The 26,532-nt window shown below is 32.5% G+C and overlaps 2 protein-coding genes across 4 annotated transcripts; one reads left to right on the top strand and one right to left on the bottom strand.

Moving 5' to 3' along the window:
- Window positions 1–1,308: 1,308 nt before the first annotated feature.
- Window positions 1,309–18,288, bottom strand: LOC106079834 (uncharacterized). 3 transcript variants are annotated; one of them, XM_056035379.1, is made up of 11 exons: window positions 18,221–18,288; window positions 13,240–13,457; window positions 10,525–10,729; window positions 10,100–10,235; window positions 8,156–9,930; window positions 7,738–7,799; window positions 7,183–7,217; window positions 5,812–5,925; window positions 5,458–5,643; window positions 2,098–2,202; window positions 1,309–1,901 (listed from the first exon to the last, which is right to left on the bottom strand). In XM_056035379.1, exons 1-11 carry the CDS (start codon window positions 18,234–18,236, stop codon window positions 1,805–1,807), a joined length of 2,949 nt encoding a protein of 982 aa, XP_055891354.1. In that variant the 5' UTR covers window positions 18,237–18,288; the 3' UTR covers window positions 1,309–1,804. The 3 variants fall into 3 exon arrangements, with proteins under 3 accessions (XP_055891354.1, XP_055891355.1, XP_055891356.1); XM_056035380.1 differs by lacking the exon at window positions 18,221–18,288 and adding an exon at window positions 15,019–15,122; XM_056035381.1 differs by lacking the exon at window positions 18,221–18,288 and adding an exon at window positions 14,881–15,016.
- On the top strand, window positions 15,408–24,948 carry LOC106070551 (CBY1-interacting BAR domain-containing protein 1-like). Its single transcript, XM_056035391.1, has 10 exons — window positions 15,408–15,965; window positions 18,515–18,630; window positions 19,031–19,155; window positions 19,496–19,564; window positions 19,957–20,058; window positions 20,625–20,634; window positions 21,866–21,966; window positions 22,084–22,197; window positions 22,404–22,583; window positions 22,719–24,948. The coding sequence occupies exons 1-10, from the start codon at window positions 15,922–15,924 to the stop codon at window positions 22,845–22,847; spliced, it is 990 nt and encodes a 329-aa protein (XP_055891366.1). The 5' UTR covers window positions 15,408–15,921; the 3' UTR covers window positions 22,848–24,948.
- Window positions 24,949–26,532: the final 1,584 nt, after the last annotated feature.

Raw genomic sequence — 26,532 nt, 5'->3', positions numbered from 1 at the left:
CATGACATCTATTAATGGGTTATGTTTTGCTGACAATACAACAAGATGTGTGTCACCGGGTTATTTTATATGTTATGAATGTGGCTGTGGTTATCAATGTAGGCGTGGTGGTGACATTGGGTTCTTGTTACAAATCACTGAATAATGAAATGACGCTGGGTGTAGCAGACACAATAAGTTTAATATAACACCACATAGTGAATACACCATACAATTCGACCCAGGAATGGTCAGTATTAATCCAACAGTAATATACGAATATCACAACTTAGTACTTATTCTATAACCAACTACTTTAAACATCTAACTCTACTGCTTATATCTTAAGTGACTCAATACAAGTGCTTGCTACAAGATCTCTATGTGGACTGACTCTCTTTAACTCCCTGGTTCACCTGTCAAAAGTGTTCACCTTAGTGCCACATGGGTTGTGAATAAGATTCACAATATGGAATTAACATACACAATACAGAATTAGGGTTTCTACTCTATGGCACCAACTTTGAGGTGGTGACAATGTGAAAGGGTTGAATTGAAATTTACATGCAATACAAGTAAACAACAGAGTAAAAGATCAATATTTTCACCCTAAGACCAATGTAGGACACAAGCTTAAAGAGAAGGAAATGTCCTCCTTTTACCAGTCGTTTGGTAACTCTAGTCTAGCCACACAATTCTTTTGACCTGGTAAATTTTGTTGTTGAATATTTCTTCATAGGAGCTCTGACTAGAATCCTAGAAATGACATTAAGATTTGCTGGCTAAGTTGTTCTAGCTATTTGATCAGGCTTTTTTTATTTTTTGGGAAGATATGTAAAAGTCTCTAGCTTTAGATTAAGATAGATTATAGCTTGATCATGAACTACCTTGACTTATCAATGTTTATATTAAGCAAACAAATATTTTAAAAATAGCATTAACTGACTAGATAATTAGCTTAGCATAATATTAATGCCAACTGTAAATTAGTAATAGAAAATCAGACAACAAAATTTTAACACGTACGTACATTAAAAAAAACCACTTTTAATAAAGGTGAGATATACATATATATATAATACGTACTTATAGCTTTGAAAGAAATAATTTAAAAAATTAAGTCATGTAGCATTATCAAACAAACAAACAATGTATGCATTTTTGTTTTGTAAAAAAAAAAGAAAAATGTGTAAACTAGAGCAGCATTGAAAAGGAAACACAATGAAAGCAGAGTAATTAAAAGTGCTGAACTTGTTACCACGGAGCATAATGACTATGACCCATGTGTGTAGGTTGGGTGGAGGAGAATGTTACTTTAGGGTTGAGCTGTTCAGTCACACAAGGATAAACCATTGTTGTTATTTTTTTTTTTAGAGGAAATCAAAATGAAATAATGATTGAAATACACTATTATTGTACATATATACACACATATATCAAATTTCAATACCTGAAGAACGACATAACTTTCACACCAGATATTGTAGAAGATTTATCACATTATAAATGTCAGTGGTGAAAAGATAGATGAGGAGGGAAGTCTCTTTTAAAACTAAGCAGTTTTTTAAAGGCACAGGCATATACAGAGCACAATGTTTTATGAGTGATTGATTACAGCTTTCATTGTACCATCAATACCAGAAGACAGCCTCCAGAGATACTGGTAGTAAGTCTGTTGCATGCACAGTCAGGACTCTGATAGCATGGACTCCAGTTACAGTAAGTTATGTTTTCTAAACTTATCCACTGGAACTTAATTTTAGCTTCAAGCAAGAGCTGCTTCACTCATTGATGAACAGATTCTTTGATTGCTAGCTTAGCAAATTTACAGCTTTAAGGGAATGAGTTCTGTTCTAAGTTCCATTGGCAAATATTCTCGAATCTTGTCATGCAGATCTTCAATACCAGTAATTGCACGTTGCCTGCAGGAAATAAGGTCAGGATTTATTAATGAGGCCAAGTTGTAAGACTAAACAAGGATGGTAAATAATGAGTGAAAATGTGCTGAATATTGCCTCTATTTTTATTAAATTTCTTAAAAAAATTATGTCCAGTATTATTGGCAAAAGTTTTGACTAAGTGTTGTCAGAATCAATACAAAGGTGATACTATACTTACGTCTTCATGAGTAAAATAACATCATCCTTATTAATTTTCTTTCTGCCAGCATGAAGTGCATAGGCTTCTAGAGCCTTCCAGGTATCACTCCAGAACACTTCAGATCTAAACAAAATAAACAATTCTCATTATTTATGCAGCAAACATTTTTTTTTTCAGTTGCATACAATTTTATAAGTAAAGTAAGGTACCCCTTTCAGACCATGAGATCTTAAGGACTGACGATGTAAAGATCATCTGTTTCTATGCCCTACAAGTAACAAGGTTGTCATATGGCCAGCACATTGACCAACTGTCTTTACTAAACTTTACTTTCTAATGTCAGGTACCTATTAGAGCTGGGTGGACACAGGGGCGCCTTTAAATCTCGAAATAAAAAATCCTAGTCTTCACCTAAATTCAAATCTGGGACTCCTTGGTTCAGAGGCCAAGTGCTTTATCATTCAGCCACCACATCTCCACACAAAATTATGATCATCAACAAATCACTTTATTTTTGTATCCATGGCGACTGCCCTTTTTCTTTATTAATAATGACAGCAGCAAAATTTAGAGGTCAACCAACACCATTAAAATAAGATAACAAATTAGAATCCTTGATTTTCCTAGGCTGATATGTATATTTAAAAAATCCAGCTTTGCAGAGCTACAAAGATTTTATCTGTAAAATTATGTCATACAAAGAAACAAAACCCAAAAAGGAAGAAATGCATTTATTCTCTTTGTGTGTGTTAATTTTGGTATGGTTTTACAAAGACAAAAGCCCAACAACTATTTACATTACTACAAATTAATACCAAGAATTTCTTTAAATAAATGCAGGTATTTTAAATGAACAATCATGTCATTGGTGAGATGTTGAGCTTTTTGTTGGATGGCTCAGATAACAAGACCAATATCGGTATCTGAGATGAAATATGAAGTGGGTTCCAGATCAGGCAGTTCTTCATATAGTTTTTCTTCTATAAGGTGTTTTGGGGTTAGTGTCTTGTTCAGACCTCTTGATGGAGAAGTTTTGTAAGACACTTAGATATGGTCGGCACCTCTTGTGACACTCCACAAAAGCAAATTTCACTCGCTCCTATTTTCAGCTTTCAGAACATATTGTTACGAATCTCACTATCCAGGCTCTCTGCAAACTGCACCATACACCACCAACTTAAAGAACTTGACAACTCAGGGCTCCAAAGTAACGTAACACTTTAATAGTTGAATAAATAACAGCCAATACTGTACAATTGGCAACATGTACACTGTACAAATATCTCTCCGATAACACCATACCGCCGTATCAACTCTTGCACTGGCCTCTCCGTCTCGTTCAGGGCTTGCACTGGGTTCAACAGTTCAGGACTGACTTCACACACTAGGCTCGTTGCGTCAGACTCGATCGCAGACCAAGATCAAGGCGCCAGTCGTCTCAACTGTACTTGACAGTACTCCGCACTGAACCGTCGTAATGCTCCTTACAGAACCACACCGTTGAATTGTGCTGTAGTTGACTGTGTTCTGAGCCCCTGTCGTGAACCTTCTGTCGTGAACCGTGCTGTATTGAGCCCCTTTTCTCAACCGTCTTGACTGCGACACCTCTGCTCTTATATAGGGTCCGTACAGGCCTTCTCGAACCGGACAGAACGCCGCTCGATGTTTCTAGGTGGTCAGATGACAACTTTCGTGACGCTCCTGAGCTCTGTTCACGGTGGCGATCCTTCCCGAATAGTCATGTTGAGACTCGTCTCGGCTGACCGTCGTAACTCGTCACCGTTGACTGCTCATCTAGCGCTGGCCTGGGGCGATTTGCGTCGGCTGACTACACTCACACCACTACCCCCATCTATGCCACCACCAGGTTTATAACAATATGTTAGCTCATTCTGTTGTGTTCGGTTGGTCATGTCAGAATAGCTTATGATAAGCATGTTCATTCTTGTAATTTGGATGAGAGCTTGCCCATTTCTAGTTTATTCTACTCACTATTAGGGAAAAGAAGGAAAATTATATTGTTTCTGTATCTGCAGAGACTATTGAAATAGTGCAAAACTTTAAATACCTTGGTACTACCCTAGACAATAAACTAAATTTTACCGCAAATACTGGTTATATCAGCAAAAAAGGGCAGCAAAGATTACGATTACTGAGAAAACTGTCCTCGTTTAATGTCAGTGCCTTGGCTATGTTTTATCATGCTCACATCTGCAATATTTTAAGTTTTAATATCACTGCCTGGTATGGCAATCGAGCATTAAAAATAAAACTAAACTTCATAGAATCCTAAATGCTGCTGGTAATTTTATTGGCAAAAAACAAACTCCATTTGTGTGGCTGTTTGAGACAAACATCCGTTAAAAAGCTAAAAGATTCTAGAAATAAAAAATCACACTTTGGGTCAGGATTTTGTGATTTTACCATCAAAAAGAGATACAAGACACCGATAGCAAAGACAAACAGACAAGAACACTCTTTTGTTCCCCTGGCAATCAAATCATTAAATAATTAAAATAGAAACAATCTGATATAAACTTTTCATATGTAAATTATGAGTAAGTCTGGTGTGAATCTACATTTTGTTTTTTTATAGTTACGATGTTTTGTTTGGTGTAATGCACAAATTGCAAGACACATTTCCTGACGGACAATAAAGATTATTACTATTTCTTCCAGATAGAGTAGATTTAAAATATAACACTTTTAAAGTGATCCTTCACCAACTGTTGATCCAAGTAAGAGAAGCATGTTGTTTGTCCATTTCCTTACAAAAAAAATATTTCGTTGACATTTAAACAATTATTAAAATTTAAGAAAATTTAATTATCAAGAGAGCATGAAGGCATGTAATCCAACAGGGATGCCAGATGTTACCACTGGTGTTGAGTTTTTATCAAGTTGTAGTAATTCTAGATGTAAATCTAGTGACAACAAACAGCCAAGTAGTGGATCCATTACCAAAAAGAATTCATAGAGCACATATTGAATAATTTAATAACATGAACTTGATTTGTGAATAAATAAGAATACGGAAAATTTTTAAATATAATGGCACAATATAAATGAATTTGAAATAGTAAATCCTCATTGATGTTATTGTAATAAAGCACAATATGCTACTGATAGATAAGTCCTTAATCTTTTTGTTTTGCATCCTTTTATATATAGATTAGTATAGATGTAGAAAAATCTGGATTTCGCATAGTGTGAAAAATTCTGTTTCTTTTTAGCTCTCTTTTATGAGCTTTTTTCAGTTATAGAATTAGAAATTTAGAAATTAATCTACCAGTAGCCTGTCTTTACAGTGGATACAAGTTTTTACCATCTCCCAAAAAGAAAAAAAAAGAAAACTAAGAACATTAATTAGTAACTTACACTTTTACTATTTCATCCACTGCATCTTTAGATAATTTCATACTAGAGTGCCTTTCCGCAAAAAATTTGACAGAACTTCTAGGAAGTGTAGAGTGCCCAGTTGCTTTTTTCATTCGTTTAGCAGCAGGAGATATTTCTTTGGATTTGGTGTTTGCCTTCTTAGGTTGAACTACAGCCTTCAACATTCTGTTATTAATACCATTAACAAGTATAACTAAAAAAACTTGGTTTGAATAATAAACTTAACTAGCCAATTAGATATTAAAAATTGAAATACAAAATTTGAATAAGTTTTTTTGAAATATACAAAGAAATTCTCTATGATTATACACATATATCTATAATATAACAGACCCTGCTTGGGTAAGAGTTGATTGTATCATTCTTGGTTTCTGTTTACCAATAGAGACTGGTTCTGGAGGAGGTTTTGTTGCAGTAAAAACAGGTGTGTTGATAGGAGAATAGCCACTGAAAGTAAATCCAATTAAAAAAAAAATGGTGTATTTTTTTCATACCAGTATATACATTTGATATGATTCTTTTTCAGTTCCTCTCTTCAAGGTTTAAAGATTATTATGGAAGAAGCATGCATATAAAGGCAGCTCTCCGAACCAAATTTTTGTGAGAGAAAATGGTGAATTAAAAACAGTGAAATAAGGACCAGGTGATTTACTAGCAGCAGCAAAGGACCAGGTAAACAAACCAGTTGACCACTAATAGTCCCAATCATAATTAAAAAAAAAAAAATAGGCAGTGTTTGACAGGCCTGAAATTTCCCACCCAGATGTTAATAATGGTCAAATGACCAACCAACATTCTTTTTTTTTTCAGCACCTAGCTAAACATATGTAGTAGAGCAGATAATAATAAAAAAAAATATTGTCACATAATTGGTGGATTTTAACTATCAAATATTTTTCATAGAAATTGTTATTAAGATTTTTTATTGTGTACAAAGCATGGTCAGTCAACAAATGGAGTAACTTTCAAAAGTAATTTGTCTAGCAAAGATATTTTGAAGCCAGCTTAATAACCAACAACCATTAATTAGGTCAAGAATTCTCCAAATTGAGATTGAGAAAGATTGATAAATCTAATGTCATAGACTTAACATTGTTATGAATATGATTTGAAAGAAATTATATATGACATTTCACACCTAAGTTGCAACCATATATGTACATTTTCTTAGATGAAATAGTGCAGTGCACTATGAATGCTTTCACAAATGTAATGAAGCAAATGGACATCAGAAAGATAGCAGACAGCATGAATTCCACTTGCTGTGGATGTGACTTTTGGTTTTATTAAGTCCTAATGATTCTGATTTTTAGAAATTATACTAGATATAGTTTAGATAGAGTTGTTTGATTTGTGATTGTTGTCTAATTGGACATACTTCAAAATATATATCACATTCTTAGATCTAAAAAAAATAATGAATTATTACACAGACAAGAATTGGAATTTATGTCCCCAGCTAAACAGCAAAGCTCTTGGTCACTCAGCAACTGCTTCCATAATAGACAAATCTTCAACTTTGCCTTTTTTTTCTTTTTTTTTTTTTAAATTATTATTAAATAATTAAAATACCTATTTACATAACTGAGAAAATGTTTAAATTATTATTTTAAACACTAATTTTTAGGCAAAACATTGATCATAAAACATAATTTATTTAGTAAATTCTCAAAAGGTTTTTTATTTTATTAAAATCCTAATTACCTTGGCAGGTCATCTTCTTCATCAGGTTCTAATCTCTGTGATTCAGAGAAAAAACAAGCATTTTAGCTTTTTAACAAAAATATTAGGTCAAACTAATATTATAATGGAAGACTATGAGGGACAAAAAAAAGCAGATGATTTTAAAAAAAATTTTTGTTGGAAAAATCAATTGTTCTAGATAAATAATGTAAGAAAACAAAACAAACATAATAATAATTCTGTGTCCTAGCAATATTGTAGTATTTTCACATCATTCAAAATAAATAACTTTAACAAAAAAAATGTGTTAGTACACACAAGTAAGAATATTTACTTTAGCATATTTTCAATCATATCCACTTGACATTTTGAAATAAAATTAGTAAAGAAAGGAGAGAAAAAAAGGAAGAATTTTTTTTAGATATATGTGAGTGAGAGTGCAGGCTTAGCTTACCTGTCTCTTTGATCTTGGAATTGTTTAGATATATGTGAGTGAGAGTGCAGGCTTAGCTTACCTGTCTCTTTGATCTTGGAATTGTTTAGATATATGTGAGTGAGAGTGCAGGCTTAGCTTACCTGTCTCTTTGATCTTGGAATTGTTTTTTCTTGGATGACATTAACTGGACTTTTAGAATTTCCTAAGTTGGAATATACATAACAAACAAGATTTAGTTCTTTATCTAAACTTTATTGCAACAATATCAATACATTCATCCTTTTTTGTATTTACTCTTTGGCTATTTTTCTGTTTCAGATTATATTAACATTTTTATGCACAAGCTTTGCAAAGATCTATTAATCGACAAACCAATGATTTTTTTTTAAATGATAAAAGCATTAATCAATCAAAATGTATAAGATAAATACATTGTATTGAATTGTAATTATAATGGTTTAAACAAACATGTCTGAATAAAACTTTTAAACAACTGATATTTGGTAAACTATTTGGAATTCTAGCAAGTTGAGAATTTAACTATAATTATCAAATTACCTGTTTCTTGGTAACCAGTAGTCTGACTAACTGTATTCTCTAGATTATGGATGCTGTTAACTTTTGTGCTACCATTGACCTGATGCAAAATTTCTTCATTTGACCTACTTTCCAGCTTGCTCCCATGACCAGTTTTATTTGAGCCAATGGACTTTTGCACATTGGAAACATTATTTATCTCTGTCTCAGCAGTCACAATGTCTGGAACATCTTCTATCAAATTTTGTTGTCGCTGTGTCCTTACGTCAGGCCTTATTGGTGAGATGTCTCGTATCTCATTTTCCATCAGATGTGTTTGATTGTGTGTCAAATCAAATGGCAATACCTCTTGAACTTTTGTAGAATGGAGAAAACTTTTGTTTCGAATTAAAGGAGTCGAGGACCTCTGTCCATTAACTTGGAAGTTGGAATTGTTTTGTATAAAAATTTTGTAAGATGAGCCTGGCGATTGAGTTTTGTTTCGCTTTAAAGGTGTTGTAGACCGTTGTCCAATGACGCGGAAATCTGCATTATTTTGACGCAAAATTCTGTATGGTGATCCAGGTGATCTGGACGGTGAGTTATATTTTTCAGCTAGTTCATCTTTAGTAATATTAGAACGAGAGGATAATGTTTTCTTTTTGCTTTTAGGAGTCCTTAATAATTTGGAGTGCTTAGATTCTTGTTCAGCATCGCTGCTACTCTCCATTAAATCATACTCACTAAGTCCTTTTCTAGCAGAGAAAGGTTCTGGCTCTTTGGAAGCTGCCTGTAACAAGCTTATATTTCTGATTGATGTTTTGGATTTAGATACTTTAGAATGTGAACTTCTTGACATGATCTCTTGAAAACTTGTTGACCTAAGATCACTTCTGTTAGTGGCCCCATCAGGCTCATCAAAAGGAGCTAAAGATCCTCCGACATCCTCCTTGGACATATGTTTTTGGGGTGACATTGGACTCGTACTTAGATGATCTACTGATCTGCTAATGTCCTTTTCTGTGCCACTTTTCTTGTGAGATATGGATGAAACCTCTAGTTTCTCAGATTGTATGTCTTTACTGCCTCTCCCACTGTTTCTTTGTTTCATTAGCTCATTGCTCCTATTTGACTGAGACAATATTTTACTTAGTTGCACCTCTTTATCAGAATCTATTTCATCATTTCCAATGGCAACAGCTGAATGAACTGCCTCAGCACTTACTTTGGGCTTGCTTACGTTGGCCATCACTTGGTCCTGTAGCATAAGGTCTTCTTCTTCTCCAGAGTCTAAACCTTGGTGAAGCACAGTTTCTGACAATGAGTTCTGGTTCTGTTGTGGTCGTAATTCATTCCTTTCAATTTTTTTCTCATCATAATGATTGGATGACACATTTGGTAGATATTCCCCTGAGTCGCCATGTAGTCTAACCTGTTGCTCATTAATAGCAACATCACTGCTGCTTTCTTTGGACAAGAACAAGTCCTGCAATTGTTCATATTTTTGTTCAGAAGCTGGTGATGAAATAAGAGCACCGATTTTGTCTAAATTAGGACTTTTGTTTTGAGAAACACTTTTTCTATTACTGTTAACCTCTTGTTGATCATTACTGCCAGAGCTTTCAATAAAATCTTCCTGTACAACGATGTTACTTTTAGAAACACTTTTTTCAAAGGATTTTTTTTCCCCAATAGTAAGGTTTGACTCTGACAGAAGGTGAGTTGATCTAACAATAGCATTTCTATTAAAATGAAAAGATCTCCTAGTTTTCCTTCTTCCATTCACAAGACTTGTGTCTTCTGAATCTTCAGTGTTGCTGCAAAACAAAATGATAGTCATTTCATTTGCCTTCTATACAAAACTTTTTTTTTTATCTTTTTATTTTATAATTTTTAAACAATAGATAAAAAATTCTTTTAAACATTTGATTTATCAAAGAACACAATAATCAATACTAAAACAAAAAAAACATACAAAAATGCTACCTTTTTGAGACTTGAATGGGTGAAATAGACAACCTCTGTCCCCAACTGCTGCGCCTTCTTTTAGTCCGAGAAGAAACTGATTCTAGAGGCTGATGTTTTGTGGTAGTTGAAGTTTTTTCCAGTGGAGTTTGTTCTTCTGGAAAAAAAAGCACATTTCAAACAAAGGAGAAAAGAAAAAAAAAATCACATCAAATTTTAGAAAGATAGATGAAATAAAATTGTATCAAAATTTAAGCAGACAAATACATTTTTTTAATCAAAATTAAAGCAGGTAAAATAACCCTAACCCAAAACCTATCTAATAAGGTCTTGGTAAAAAAAGTATTAGATTATTTGTAGACGAATAACACAAACAGCCTATTACAATTACATGCTAGAATGACAAGGTACATAAAAGATATAAAATCAAATCTCATTATACTTACCAGGACCAGCCAATATATACATAATATTGGTACGAGGAGTGGATTTACTACCAGGTGACTCGGATGTTGAGGGTGCTGCATTCAAGACTTTTTTTTTCAAAACATCTGACAGTCTTGGTGATATAAATTCAGAAATTTTTTCACTTCTTCTTCTCAATGTTCGTGATGAAGTCTGTGACTCTGCAGGACCCAAAAATCCTGCTATCTAAATTTGAAATACATGTCAGAAATTAGTATGCTAATAGTTTTAAAATAACCGGCACAAAAAAAAACTTTGAAAGTGTATAGCCAACAAAAATTCAGTCACCAGTTACACTAAAAAATTTAGCATTGCAAAAAAAAATTTAAAATAAATAAATAATATGAAGTAAGGAGTACTCAAAAAGAAGTAATTAGCTTTCATCCACTTTGGTTCAGAGTCAAGGACCATGAACTTGTTGGGATAAAATTACATGATATATTAATTTATATATATATGTTACGTGTGCATCGTAGTGTAAATGTGGAATGGTGCGAATGTGTGTTGAAAGCGAGGAAAACCAAAATGGAAGAATATAAACAAAATAGTGTTTACAGTGTTAATTAAGATTAAATATTATTTCTAAATTATGATTTTGTCGTTTTGGTGTTGGTATTTTTGAAGATGAAAAAAATGGGCATCCATGGAAAAATGTACAGCTGGATCAGGGCATTCTTAAAAAACAGAACCATCCAAACCCGATTCGAAGGTGTCATCTCTAGTAAAAAAAGTTTGGAAGAAGGCCTACCACAAGGTTCAACCCTTAGCTGCACTCTCTTTCCTAATCTTCATGAATGAGCTCCCGGACCTCATTTCGGTCAATAAGCCACTTTATGCAGACGACCTTTTAATTTGGACTACAGAGAAATATCCAGTGCTGACTAGATCCAAACTACATAGAGCCCTCACAACTATCTCCACGTATTCAAAATTATGGAAAATGGAAATAAACAAAGAAAAGTCAGTTTATTCAATCTTTAGCCACAGCAACAAAACAGCAAAAAGAAACTACATCCTAAAAATTGACTCACAGCCAATAAATAAAGAAGAAAATTCAACATATCATGGTGTAAAAATAGACCAAAGGCTGTCTCTAAAACACTTTATGGCAGATTTAAAAGAAAAGGCCTCACAAAGATTAAACATAATAAAACACCTAGCAGGAACATCCTGGGGAGCTGAAAAAAAAACCTTAGGACAGTTATACACTGGATACGTCAGATCTGTAATGGATAACTGTCTCTCCATACAAATAGCTGCCAACAAAACCTATCAATCATCATTAGACACAATCCAAAACCAAGCCTTGTGGCTAATTAGTTGAGGTATGAGAACTACTCCCACAGCAGCCTGTGAAATAGACTCCAATATTGAACCTCTTAAGTTAAGGCGCAACAGAGCAGCATTAGAAGCTACTGAGAGATACAGAAGGTTGGAGGACGATCATTCAAATAAATTACTAACACAGAGAAATAGGAAAAACAACCAAAAAAAAACAAAGAACTCTGATCCAACTTACTGACGAACTAGCCCTAAAACACCACCTACCCAATAACAGCGAAAAAATTACCAGATTTTCAAACATTACACCCGGACTAAACTACATACAACCATCAAAACACATTTACTAAATAACACCTTAACAAAAGAATCAAATCCACTGGAGCTCAAAGTAGGCATGCTTGAAACAATTGAAAGCTATCAAAAAACAGCTATCCATATTTATACAGACGGATCGGCTTTCAAAACCACCATCAATGCTGGTCTTGGTGCCTTCCTGGTCTTCCCTAAAAATAAACACTTTGAGATAAGCGCACCCTGTGGCGATTACTGCTCAAACTTCCAAGCCGAAATTGAGGCAATTACCATAGCACTACAGACAGTGGAAAACAAATTATATGAAGGAGTGCAACCACCATCAGATATTGTTGTCTTTACAGACTCCCAATCTACTCTGCAAGCACTTAACAGCAGCACCTCAAACAGCCCAAGAGAGTTGACAACACTCATTGTGATAATCCATCAGATGATATCAAAATTAAATATCAATATCACACTACAGTGGATCCCTGGACACATTGGCATCATGGGAAATGAAAAGGCAGATAAGCTATCAAAGGCAGGTTCATCTATGGAACAACCAGATAGACCTGTTAACTACCTCACCCTAAGGTCAATGTTAGTCAACAATCACAAAGAGGAGTGGCTCAACCAATGGGCATCAGGAAACACAGGCAGAGCCATGTACAAAGAAATGACTATGCCTAACAAGCTGGACAGTTTTAACTTCCTCCCCCGCAAAGAACAATCTACAATTTTCCAACTAAGAACAGGACACACACCACTATTAAATTACCACCTGAACAAAATTAACTCCACACAACTCCCCCTTTGCAGACACTGCGCCTAGCCCATTGAAACAATAATCCATATCCTCTTTGAATGCCCCTCCCAAATCCACCTTAGGCAGACCCTACTTCCACTACAGCCCAACATAACCAACACCCTGTACGGCAGTGCTGAACAACTGAAGAAAACAGCACACTTTATTTCTTTGGCACAGTCTGCAAAAGAGCTCACAGCTCAGCAGCAATAAAGCTGGCTAGAAGAAGAAGAAGTGTTGGTGTATTGGTAAAGAGTCTCATTACATATCAAGATGTAACAATATATATATAATATATCTTTTTTTTTTTTACCAAAGTTCTGGGTGTCTCTTTATCATCTTGATCTGTTGGTATGACATATGATTTACTGGCAAACTTTTCAACATTGAGTGGCAACACCTGTACAGGAGTACGAATGGAACGCCTGACAGCTGGACGTTGACCTGATCCTGGATAATTAACTGGAGCATTTTTAGTTGAACGGTCTTTAACTGTTTTCAGTGCTCTGGTCTCCATGTTTTTTGGAACAACTGAAATTGTAAAATATATATATGAAATATCTATATACTGTAATGAAAAGTGCCACTCTCAGGACTGATTTCTGGTCAGTATGGGCCTCCTGTTAACTTTAGAGGAGAAGGGGAGCAGTTGAGGCTGATTACTTGAAAATTGTTTTTTGTTTAGTTTGTTTTGCTTCAATTTGTGAGATGTTTTTACAAAGCTTATATCAACTCTGTCAGTCTGTATGGTAAAAAGTTTGTACACATTATTTCTCCCATACCCTATCTTGGATTAAAGTGAAATTTGGCACAATTATTTCTTTTTCCTAACAACAAAAGAATAAAAAATTAACCAAATAATTATTGATAATTACTTATTTTGTTTGAACAAAGGAAAGAAATCATACTTGACAGATGTGGTGGTATAAGTTGAATTAGTCCCCTGTTTAAGAAAAACATTCAAAGACAGCTAAAAAGATTTTTAAAATAAAAAATCACCCTCTGGGATAATAGCCATCTCAAAGGAGATACAAGACACTGATAACAAAGACACTAAACATAGACATAAAAACTCTTTTGTTCCCCCTTGACTATCAAATCATTAAATTCAATTACTATAAAGATTATAATAATTAAATCTAACTATCTGATATATATCTGATATAGATGTAAATTAATACCAGGAATTGGCCAAATGGGAAAAACTCAATGGCTGTAATTTGATCACAATTATATGATATTTTACTATTTTAAGTTTTTAATTTCTGAAAAAAAAATTATGGAAAAATGCGTAACAGAACCTAAAGAAAAACGTAAGACATAATAGTTATTTTATACTGGTAAGGTATCTAATAATAAATCTGGACATAGATCTAAAACAATATCACAAATCACAGCATATAATATTATATTAAATTATATATATATATATATATATATTATTTTTTATTATATATATATATAAATATCATAAAAAACATAGATCTAAAGTTCTAAACAAACACTCAGAGTTTCAAACAGTTACAATGACTGAATGTAGTAGATTGAGATTCTACATCAGTACATGTGAAAAATTTACAATTCTCTTTTTTGCACATAGATCTAGATCTACAATATGATCAAATACTTTATATTGTCTTTTTTTATATACTAATATTATAATTATAGATCTAGATTCTAAATCTCTAGAGTCTAGAGTAGAGCTTGTCGATCTGATAGATCTAGAATCTAGATTTTCTATCTAGACATTAGATCAACAGATTACAGTACTAAGTATTAAGTTAATTAAGTTTTTGTTAATGTAAGTAACAGAGTATACACTAAATTTGACTACTAGATCTAGATCTAAATGATACTAAATCACAGTAAATGTAGATCTAACTAATTTTAATAACTAAATTCTAAATCAACTAAACGATAAAAAGATAAAAGTAGTTAAACTTAATCTTATTACTTAAAGAATAAAGTTAAACCACGAAGACATTTATTAGTTATTGTGGGTACACAATCACAATGGTTAGAGCAATTTATTCCCACTGATTTTGCACTTCTCTAATATTTTAAAGGTTAAGTAATTAGACTCTAATTCTACCTAGACTAGGTAGATCATCAACTTTGTTATTTTATTTTTATCTTTAGCGCTTCTATCCGACCATTGTTTTGATTTGATTTTTTGATTCACAAGGGGCAGAGTTTTTACCATCTTCAAATTGTATTTTTATTGTATTATTTTCCAATAAAAAAAATCCGAAGGTAAAATTGTTGTTGTTTTAAAGTTTAGCAATATATTTTAATTTATATCGAATAGCCTTATAGTTTTAGAAAAAAAAACATAATGATTTTATTATATCAATAGTATATCTAGATCTATGTCTATATAATTATAAACAGATCTAGATTCTAGAAATAAATCCATTTATTTGTAGGCTTTTGGTTTGCTAAGTCGTAGGCCTAATTTATTTTTAACTAATCAAACTGCTTCTCATTTCCTGTTTATATTAGACTAAAGCCGATGCTACAAGTCTACACATTCCACTCACCACTGTCCTATTTTATTATAGAATCTAATCTAGATCTATATACATCTCTATAGATCTAGACCTTCTAGGACTCGATTTTTTTAGTCGATATAGATCTAATCTAGATCTACAACTAGATTATGTAGATATAATCTATATTCTAGATATTTCTAAATCATCTAGATCTACGGGACTAGAGTCTAGTAACTATTAATTAGATCTAATTATAAATAATTTAAAGTACGGCACTCGCTCGATACTTAGGATACTACAGTCAGTTATTACAGTTACAGTACTAGTAGACACTCTAGATCTAGATAACTAGACTCTAGATCTAATCTTAGTAAATCTTACTCTTACTTATTCTTAGATCTAGATCTAAACATAAGATATAGATATCTAAATATAGAATTATAGATAGTTATAAGATTTATCAAACTTGAATATATTATAATCATCGATCTATCATCTACACAATGAGCCGAACTGGAGCAGAAATACATCGCAGGTTGGGACATGGGTATATCCTACTATATCATATGAATATGATGATAAATGATATGTCATGTAGAATCTAATTATTAATTATTGTAATACACCAGTGACACAGTGCAACACTAGTCTAGTTAGCTCTAGATCCAGCCATTCTAGCTTTGCTACCTTTGCATGCTGTTTAGATATGTTACTGTTAGATTATGAATAATGATCATTCATAAGTACTAGATCTTAATCTAACAGTGCTTAAGTCAAGATAAAGATAGATCTTCTTTAGGTCTAGATTCTAGATCTTGCTAGTAGTAGTAGTAGTAGTAGCAATAAAGCTGGCTAGAAGAAGAAGTAGTAGTAGTTTATTATAGACTAGTAATAGATCTAATTCTAATAGTAGGTATATATATTATTACAGTGTAGGGAGGTGAAATAAAAAATTTATCTTTGAAAAAAACAATTTTTCGTTAGTACATCTTTAAAATACTTTGAAAGAACTTTCCAATGGTGTTTTGTATGTTTAATAGTTAGAAAGTTATGATTTTTTTGTGTCGTTTTGACTTAACATTGGTTGACATGGAACAAGTAAGGTGATAGCGTCTCGCTCGCTCAGCCGGCGAGACACACCCCTCGCTAATAAAGTTTTAAAATTGCAATTAGGTTTCGTAGACGATAGATTTACTTATTAAATAAGAAATTTAATAGTAGATCTAGTATTCGTAGTAAATTTCTAGCTCACAAATCTGATTTCATTTATATTTATGAACTTTACTTGTTTAAAATGTAAATATTGATGAAATAAACAAATTATCGGGTCTAGATCTACAAGAAATGTCAGAGAGGAGTGGACAAAATGGCGGCGTTGTGATGGCAGAAAATAACAAAATATTAAAAAATTGGAATCAAAAGCGCCTGAAACAATTGTTTTTCAAATGCACTTTTAGACTAATGCGCGTGTTTTTAGTACACAAAAACTATTTTAATATATATGCAGAATATTAGGGCCTTACATGGCCTGAAGCGTTTTTTTTTTAACTTACGAAATTTTTTTATCAAACTTTATCAAAAACTGTAAAATCCCATAGCCAACAATGCTAACCGTATTTTCAACTTTTCGATATGATGCGCATAATATATCGCAATAAAACTTGGTAGAATTATAGCCAGGCATGATACCTAGCGTTAAAAACAAAAATCAATGTAAAACCATTTTCCTGGACTCTGTATTGGTAAAAACAAAAAAGGGGTATTTTTGATAATAAATTTAAAAATGATAAATAACTTTAAAAAAAAACGTCATTAAGCATTAATTAGGCCATTGTCTAAAGTAATTGATAACACAAGTTTAAAACTTCTCACGCTTCATTCAAAAGTGTAATAAATTTCCAAGTGCAGCCTATGTAAAAAAAAAAAAAAAGTCAAAAATGCAATCTCACTATCAGCAATTTTTTACTTCCGCACTTCCAGGTTTTTTCGCCTAGCTATACAGTGGAGTCCAGATAGTCCAAATGATTCTCATTCTGGACCCATTTGGTATTAATAAATATTTTGGATTAAGCGAAATTATTACTAAAATTAACATAATTATGAAATACAAATTGTAATTACATAAACTGGTACAGGATAATATAGTGATAAGCACAGTTTATTTATTTCATCCATTTGACCTAGCCAATTCTGTGTATGTACTTAAATAGAATCAGTACCTGACATTGATGAGAAAGCTAAATGTTTCTTAAATACACAGTAGTAAAAGTAGTTTTCTATATTACTATATAGATTTTAAAATACATGTACCAGTTGCATGTGCATGTACTGTTACAGTCATGCAATTTATTGCACATCACTGAATAATATTAACATAACTCTTCCTGGAAGTATTTTCCACAAATAGTTTTTGTTTTGTTCATTACACTATCTATTAGATATTTGAAATGTACTTCAATTTTTAGTACATAATTCTCTTATTCATTTTTCTTTTTATTTTATTCCTTAAAACATCCCAATTTTGGTTTCAGATTAAGCACATTTTTGGATTACCAAAGTTCAGATTATCAGGACTCCACTGTTCTATTACATCTAGATCATTTTAGATCTTGCGTAAAAGCCCACTACACTAGCCTCACAGTGATCAGCCTGTGTATGAGGGGTTTCCAAGCAGATGCAAATTCACATTTTTTTCAAGGGTTCTAAACCAAATAATGCTTAGGCTAGAGACGTAGATCTAGAGAAACAAGTGAAGGCTGAGCATTCTGTGGTGACCCTCTCATTTTCCCTCTCTGTAACCACCTGTCATGTTTCTCATGTGGAGTCCGCCATTGGAAAAACTGCTAGAGGAGCAGCATGTGAGGCTCTCTTCACTCTCTTTCACCCCTGTCAATAATAATTTTTATATTTATAATAAACATAATGAAGCAATGAGAATTGATTGAATATTATATTATATTTTGTGTTGGTTGCTAAAAAAAAAGAAAAAAAAAAGGTCTGTAACCTAGTAACTTAATAATTTTCAGGTACTTGGTTACTAGTTGATTAGAATTTTTTAATTTTAAATATTTTCTTTTTTTTTTTTTTTATCCGTAGTGAAAAACAGTCTAAGGTGATACAAGATCGCATTAGTCACATAGAACAACATCTGTCACAGTTATGCAGCTTAGCATCCTCATACACTCGGAAAACAGCAAAGTTGAGAGACAAAGGTGTTTTATTGTTTTTCACTGTATACTAAAAAGTCTTAAAATTTTATGTAAAAAAAAAGTTTAATTAAAAAGTATTCTAATTACTAGAGTTTGAATAGGAATGAACAATTAAGGTCGAACTGTAAACTTTGTTTCATTTCTTTAAAAAAATGTATCTCAGTTACACGTCAAGTAAAAGCAGTTAGTTGTTGTGCTGGCTATATGACACCCTTATTATCCATTGGCTATAAAAATATGACGTTGTGCTGGCTATATGACACCCTTATTATCCATTGGCTATAAAAATATGACGTTTAAATCATCTGCCCTAGAAATCGCAATCTGAAAAGGGTACTTTACTTTTTTTTTTGTTGCATATTAAGAAAACAACATCATATTAATTTTTTTAAATGCTTTTCAGGAGATTTGATTGCTAAAGAGTTCTTGGAATTTTCTGAATATGAAAAATGGAACCCATCTCTTAGTGCTGGTATGGCCAAATTTGCTGAAAATGTATCAGCTGTGCAAGATTACAGAGAAGCAGAGGTATTGATTCTTAAGTGCTAGTTTAGCTAGATGTAAAAGTTTCTTTTCTTTTGTTAGGGTTAACTTCAGTAACATCCCCCTTAAGATCTATTTTAGGAGCTCATGCAGTTTCTACAGTCAACATAGCTTTGCTTTTCTCAGCTTATTCCAAGTTATCTGTAGACCTTGGCATCAGAATGGATTTCTTAGCATACTATACATACAGATTGGCAGCCTATCTCTGAGCAGTCAGCCATCACCTTTTTTTAAACTGAGAAGATATTATTTTGTTTACTCTAGCAATTAATCAAAGAATTATATATATATTAACACTTGTTGCTTTATGTTTTTGTGAGAACAGATCAAAAGATTGGAGGTAAAAATCATTTCTCCACTTGTACATTATGGCCTCTTGTGCAAGCAAACAAAGGTTTGTAACTAATTTCCTTTACAGTACTTCAGTTTTATTTTTTTTCTAAATTTGTTGGTTTAAATACACAAGTCAAGCTAATTACCTTTTATTGTTTACATTTTTGTAGCATCTTGACTTTCATTGTGCTATAATTAGTTTCTAAATAAATGTCTTTCATTTGTGCTATTTGTTAATCCATCAGTACACTGTGCAGCTCTTGTCCTACACAAGCTGCTCTCCTTGTGATCACAGATGCTTGCTAGTATCTCCTTGCATCTTTTCTAAGTACCATAATCTAATAGCTTAATGACTTATCAAAAATAGCTCCAAGCTAATTTCATTGGTGATAATATGAACATTATGACAATGTATTGATTGCTCTTCAATGGTTTTTTTTTTTATCTTTTCAGAATGATTTGAAATCTGCTTTTTCTGCCATAGATGCAGAAGTGACCCAAAAGAAAAAACTGGAGACTATCAAAAGTAAAAATCCTGGGGACAGACTGAAAATTGTATCCTTAGAAATATTTCTTCTTTTCTTTTAAGAATAAAATTAATCTTATTAATTTGATATTTTTTTGTAAATTAGAGGATAAAACAGTTATTTAATAACTTTTTAAGTAAATAAATTGTCCTTAACCTCATGTTCAGAATCAGGTAAAGTTAAAGCATCTGGTATCTGAGTAATCCATTGCATTAAAACCTTTTCAATAAATCACTTATAAATTAGATAGATAGATAGATAGATGGGAGTTATATTTATATATAGATATTTATATTTATTGTATCTGAAACACAGTAGTTTACCCAAGTTGGAAGTTTGAAAAATTTTAAATATGTTAGTGAAATATGTTTTGTTGGTGCTTAGTCCCTAGTATGAGGTAAAAAGGTAAAATTATTGATTGAGAATCATTATGTAAAGCTGTTTTGAATTTCTTTGAAGTTTAATTCCATTAATAATAGCAGACCTGCCTACCGTTACGCAAAATCTCCCAAAAATGACAGTCAGTACGCAAATACGCAGTTAACCCGTCGCGTTACGCATTTCTTATCCTTTTTTTTTCCCTCTCTTGACTAGCTTATGAGCGGTCACGGAGGTCACGCTAAGCCGTCACGGTTGGGGGGGGGGGGAACAGAAAAGGTGGGGGAACACATTGTGACATTGTGTTCAGATCTATACGTTGATTGGTTCTAATCGGAATTAGCAATTAGATTTAGTCTAGAAATGAAAATGCGAGAGTGGCGGGTTGGTACCAGGTTGGTACCATCAGTTAGCTGATACACCAACGTGACTTTTTTTTTTTGTAAGTTTATTAGTAGAAATTAATTATGTTGAATCCCTGAACCTGATTCCCGTATTCATTTGTATAGAAAAAAATATCGAAATGCTATCGATTCAAAACACATTGAGTGACATTGTAGATATCTAGTCTAGATCTGGATTCTAGATCTAGAATCTAGATAACTTGTTATACAGGAATAGATCTAGAAGCTTTCTAGCTAGTCATTACGTTATGTCATGATTCTCTACATTACTCTACTCTACAATCTAGATCTAGATCCAATTTAGTTGTAGTATGATTTAGATTGACTAGATCTAGATCAATAACATCTACTACCATCTAGTCTAGATCTAGATTAGATTCTTAGTCTTAGTATAGAATAGATCAAGGATGAAGGTAGGCCTATGAAAGTTTGGAGTAGACCTACGTTTGTAGCGGATCCATGGCATCTGTAATACTCTTGAGCCCAGATCTAGAGTAGATTATATTTATTATATAGACATAGATCTAGTCTAGATATCATCTCTGTTTTCGTATTGATCTAGATTTAGGTTGTAGATCTAATCATGACATCTAGATCTAATATTATATATATATATATATATATATGACAAAATAGTGGATCGCGTAAGTGTTACGCATTCTGGTGCCAAAATACGCATTTTGACCATTAGCGTTACGCATTTGGACTTTTTTTGGTAGGCAGGTCTGTAATAGTAATTTTTTTTCTCAAAACTCTTTATTTTAAGCTAATTTTACCTAGTTTTAAAATCCATATTTCATAATGTCCATCCCAAACTTGAAACAAAAAATTTTGCCTTCTTTTCATTTCAGTATTATATGCCCTATAAAATAAGTTGGATTATTTTCTTTGCATGTAGCCACATTTGAAGTAGTTTTTTTTTTTTTTTTCATTTCATTAGGTCTCATAAAATAGTTAAGTTTCTTTTCAAACATTAAGTTACACATAAATGTTTTTACTCTCTGTGGGCTGTCTTTTTTTTTTAATAATTTCATTTATGTTTGTAACAGCTAGAATCAACACTTCAGAGAGTTAGTTTAGAAGCCACTAGAAGCAGCAAGGCCTTGGAGCAACAAGTAGATAAATTTGAGGAGAAAAAGCTCAAAGATTTAAAGGTATTTCATATTTCCTCTTGCATTGATTTGTGGGAATTATTCGTTATATATTTTTTTAGTGTTACTGTGGTGCTTGATCATATTTTAATATGTATATTTTTGTGTATCTTTTGACAGAAAATAATGCGTGAATTTGCAACTATTGAGATGCACTTCCATGCCAAGGCTTTAGAGATTTATACACAAACTTGTCAGGCTTTAGAAAGCATTGACCCTGATGCAGATCTTGAAGTAAACATTTTATTTTTTGTTATCTAATTAAAAAGTTCTTCTGCTGTTTCAAATTTAAATACATTTATAACAAATTATTAAATGTTTATATGTCATGTGCAACACTGAAATCATCCTTCATCTTCAAAATCAAAGACCTTGCCATTCAATTACAAGTAAATGATCCTCATCATTGCATTTTTGTAAAAAGTTGATTTTCATTATAGGAATTCCGTCATCAGTTACGACCTAATGGTTCTATTCGATCAGACATTGCAAGGTCAGCTTCACAAGCTTCTCTTGATTCTAGGAGGAGTTCTCTTGGAAATACAACACCTACAAAACCATCCTCCATACAAGATACACCCACAAATAATAAAAAGAAGATTCCAGTGCCTCAGCCTCAGGTAATGAACAAAAAAAAAGAGAGCAAATAGATTTTTAAAAATGTTTGACTTACTGAGTACACACTGCTTGTTCACTGAAGACAAAATATTTTTTTCTATTCAAACATTTACTACAGCATATATTTTGTTTTTAAGGATCTGGAGGATGATAGTGAGGAAGACGATGATGATGATGATGATGAATCAGAAGAGGATGACTCAGATGAAGAGGAATCAGAAGAAGAGTCTGAAGTAGCCCCAAAGCTGCCTCCTAAAAAAAGATAACATGTGTTTCTGAAAGACATAATATTTATCAATTAGGTTTACACACAGTTTTTGTTTCATTATCTTGTTGCTTAAATGTCCAACACTATATACACTATTGTATATTTATAACTATTGTTGACAACTAAAAGCCAGTGTTACACCTTACTTTTGTTGATGTGAACTACTTACAGTCTCTATTTCATGAAGTGTAAAATAAATCAGCCGTCCATTTATTATTTTATCAGGCATGTTTATTTAACATCCTTGAAAATGTTTTATGTTTACTATTATTTTATATTCTATACACTAATGTGATGTAAATGTATTGAATATTAATTGTTATGCATAAAAATATTTACATTTTATAGTGCTATTTACATTTGATTAAGCATACACATGGTTGACAATTTTTTGAGTCAATGTATTGCCACCTAATTTTATACTGTTTTTTTTTTTTTTAAAGATTCTATAATTTTGTTTTTGCTTATCTTACCGTAGACCCTAATTTATGAGCTTTGGATTTTAAAAATTAATACCTATTAACAAATAACAGGAAATCACATTTTAATAAACTTCTTACATTAAAATAAAGAAATAGTAGCAAAAATTTTGTAACTTTTTAAGTTGCTACATGCTGAAATTAGGATGGTAGAATATAGAGATATACTACAAATTGTGCTCATAGTCAATATTATATAAGATACAAGAGATATGCTTGATTTTGAAATATAAAAAAACATTTATGTCATAAGTTTAGTGCATTTAGCCAACAATAATTATTGAAATGCAGCACATAATAAATATTTAATTACTTATTTTAAATAACTTGTAGAATTTGTATATTTAATTTACATATCTTTTAGTGTAATTAGTTATTTTCATTATAGGATTTTGGGGGCGCGATAGCTGAGCGGTAAAGCACTTCACTTCTAAACTGGGGATCCTGGGTTTGAATCCTGGTGAAGACTGAGATTTTCAACTTCAGGATCTCTGAGCGCTTCTGAGTCCACCCTGCTATCATGGGTACCTGACATCAGTTGGAGAAAAGTAAAGGCAGTTGGTCGTTGCGCTTGCCACATTATACCCTTGTTAATTGTGAGCCATAGAAACAGATGACCATTACATCATCTGCCAGATAGATTGCAAGGTCTGAAAGGAGAACTTTACTATTATAGGATTTTGTTAACATCCATTTAGAAATAATTTTTGTTACTACCAGTTTACAAAATACTTTTTTTCACTCAGAAATGTCCCAAATGTTTCTGTTTAATGTTCTACATCTGTGACTGTACATACAACTGAAACTGTGAGTGTTGTTGAAGTTATTTCAATCTTTCTCTCTTTAAAATTTAAATCAAACAGGATTGTGAGCCAAAATTGTATGTTATTGTGTTTCTTGGTACTACATACTCTACTCTACTTATTAAATGTCACCTAGATAATGTAAGATCATCTTTTTTTTCCTAATGCTGCATTCTTGCCTCTTGAAAATTTCAATCGTTCATTGACATTTTTAGTTACCTCTTAAGTTTTGTTTTTATTTGCTGCTCCAGCAAAGTATGAATTCAAATGTTTGATTTATTTGAAGGCTAATTTCTAACATTAATTTTCCTTACTGGTATGTCATGTCTTCTAAGTTCCTGGTGAAAATTTTGCCTAATAATAATAACTAATTTTTCAAATATACTGAATTGAATCTCAATGGTTGCACAAGGCTAGTATTATTAACTAATTTTATTGTATTGATAAACATGTTATAAGAATCTATCCTTCTTTTAAAAAAAAAATTCAACAACACTTAATGTTTCCTTGCTAAAAATGTTCATATCTTGTATCATTATTTTATTTAGAGAAATTGTTCCTACATTTATTTCTCCTACTTTATAAAATGGATACATTGTTGTAAATGTTTCATTGTTTAAATGGATAACAAGAATCTCTTGTACATTTATTTATCATGTTTTTGTTTTTTTAGCAAAAAAGCAAAGCATTATCTGCCTTTAGTTAAATCATTTATTTTAACAATGCCTCACAATAGTTTGCTAATTCTTCATTGTTTCAAAAAAAAAAAACATTTGGGAACTGAAGAACAGCTAGATAATGCTGAACTCACTGAAAAGACTCCTTGCCATACTAAAGCATTACCTGTACAAGAAATAAATAGAATGAGAAATTCTAGACCATCATCACCTTCAGAAAGGTGGATTGGATTTTTAAATAAACTTTTTGTTACTTGTTCTGTGTGTGTTCCTGTGATCATCATGCAGTGCAAGAACTTTTTAATTGTTTGTGTTATCAAATGTTACAAAACTATGTGATGTTCGTATACCATATTCATAGATTGTTCTCTTCTTCAGTCCAACTTACCAATGAGCTCATTGGATACTTTATTTAAGAAGTACCTGAAAGAAAAGGGAAAAAAAATGGTTGTCTCTATTTACTTATCAAATATGTTCTAAGTAGACACACTATTTTATTGTAGATACATGTATCAAGTGTATATCAATGCTTTTATATCGCCTTTATATAGTGGTATGTACCGGTAATTGCTAAATTTTATTATTAGCCTTTTTCTGTAATTGAAAATAAAGAAAATTGTTAATGTGTAATGCATGTTGTTGTTTTTTTTCTTCTAAACAACCAGATGGTATTACTTCCTTTCACACTGACACAAATGAGTCACGCCAAAGCTTAAAGTTTGGCCAAGCCAATGTGAACCATAAAAAAAGTTTTGGTTTACAGAAAATAAAAAAAAGTTTTTACAGTAACAAAGGGAAAAGAGAAAGGCGGTATTGTGGCCTACCGGGGTAGAACTTAATTATTATAGTACTACATCTTTATATCTGTTAGTAGACCTTCATCTATTCCTTAGTCTATTGGGGCACCACACATGATTTGTCAACCGTCTTTCTCCATTCCTCTGTCTTTTGCCTTGGACAGAACCTCCTTCAATAGCAGGCCCGTCCATTCTATTATGTTGTCTTCCCATTGCTTTCTCTGCCTCTTCTTCTTTTTCCTGGTACAGTTCCCTGAATGAAGGTCCTTGCAAGCCCCGAAGACCTTGTAATATGGCCATAGAGTTTTAGTTTGCGTTTTTTTTTTTTTTTTTTTACAGTAGTTGGGCACATCATTATGTGGTCCAATCGCTGTAATAATCCTGTCTCTTTCTTTGTAATATGGTCTTTAAATGTTTTAATGTAAAATAACTATGTTAAAACGGCTCTCAGTCAATATGGAAAATTTGTCACCTCTGCGCCCCCTTTTTGTGTTTTTTTAAATTCGTAAATGTGTGTATTCATTGGTTTAGCTACATCATCTAGACTTGACAATATAAAAGAGTAAATAAAAATACTATAAGCGAATGCACTGCTATAATCGAAATTTTGTTGCGTGTCTAGTTGGGATTTAAATTGTATGAACGACAGAAGGGGGCATAAGCCAGCGCCGTCAGCTGGTTTCTATACCAGCGGCCGTGTGATTCTTTGGTTCTTAGCAACAGACGCTTTGTATCGCCATTCGTAGGTGCCAACAATAAACTTAAGACCAGTCTAAGGTTTCGTGGCTATTGGCTTGGGCAAGAGTCAATCGATTGACTGCTGCAGTTGAAGTTTGAATACGCTATTCAATGAACACACTCTCGTGTTCATTTCAATACAAATTGTTTACACGACGACTTTATAATTAAAAACAACGCTGACCTACA

This window comes from Biomphalaria glabrata, chromosome 7, assembly GCF_947242115.1.
Source record: "Biomphalaria glabrata chromosome 7, xgBioGlab47.1, whole genome shotgun sequence".
Lineage (NCBI taxonomy): Eukaryota > Metazoa > Mollusca > Gastropoda > Planorbidae > Biomphalaria > Biomphalaria glabrata.
This window is presented reverse-complemented; position numbering and strand designations above follow the sequence as displayed.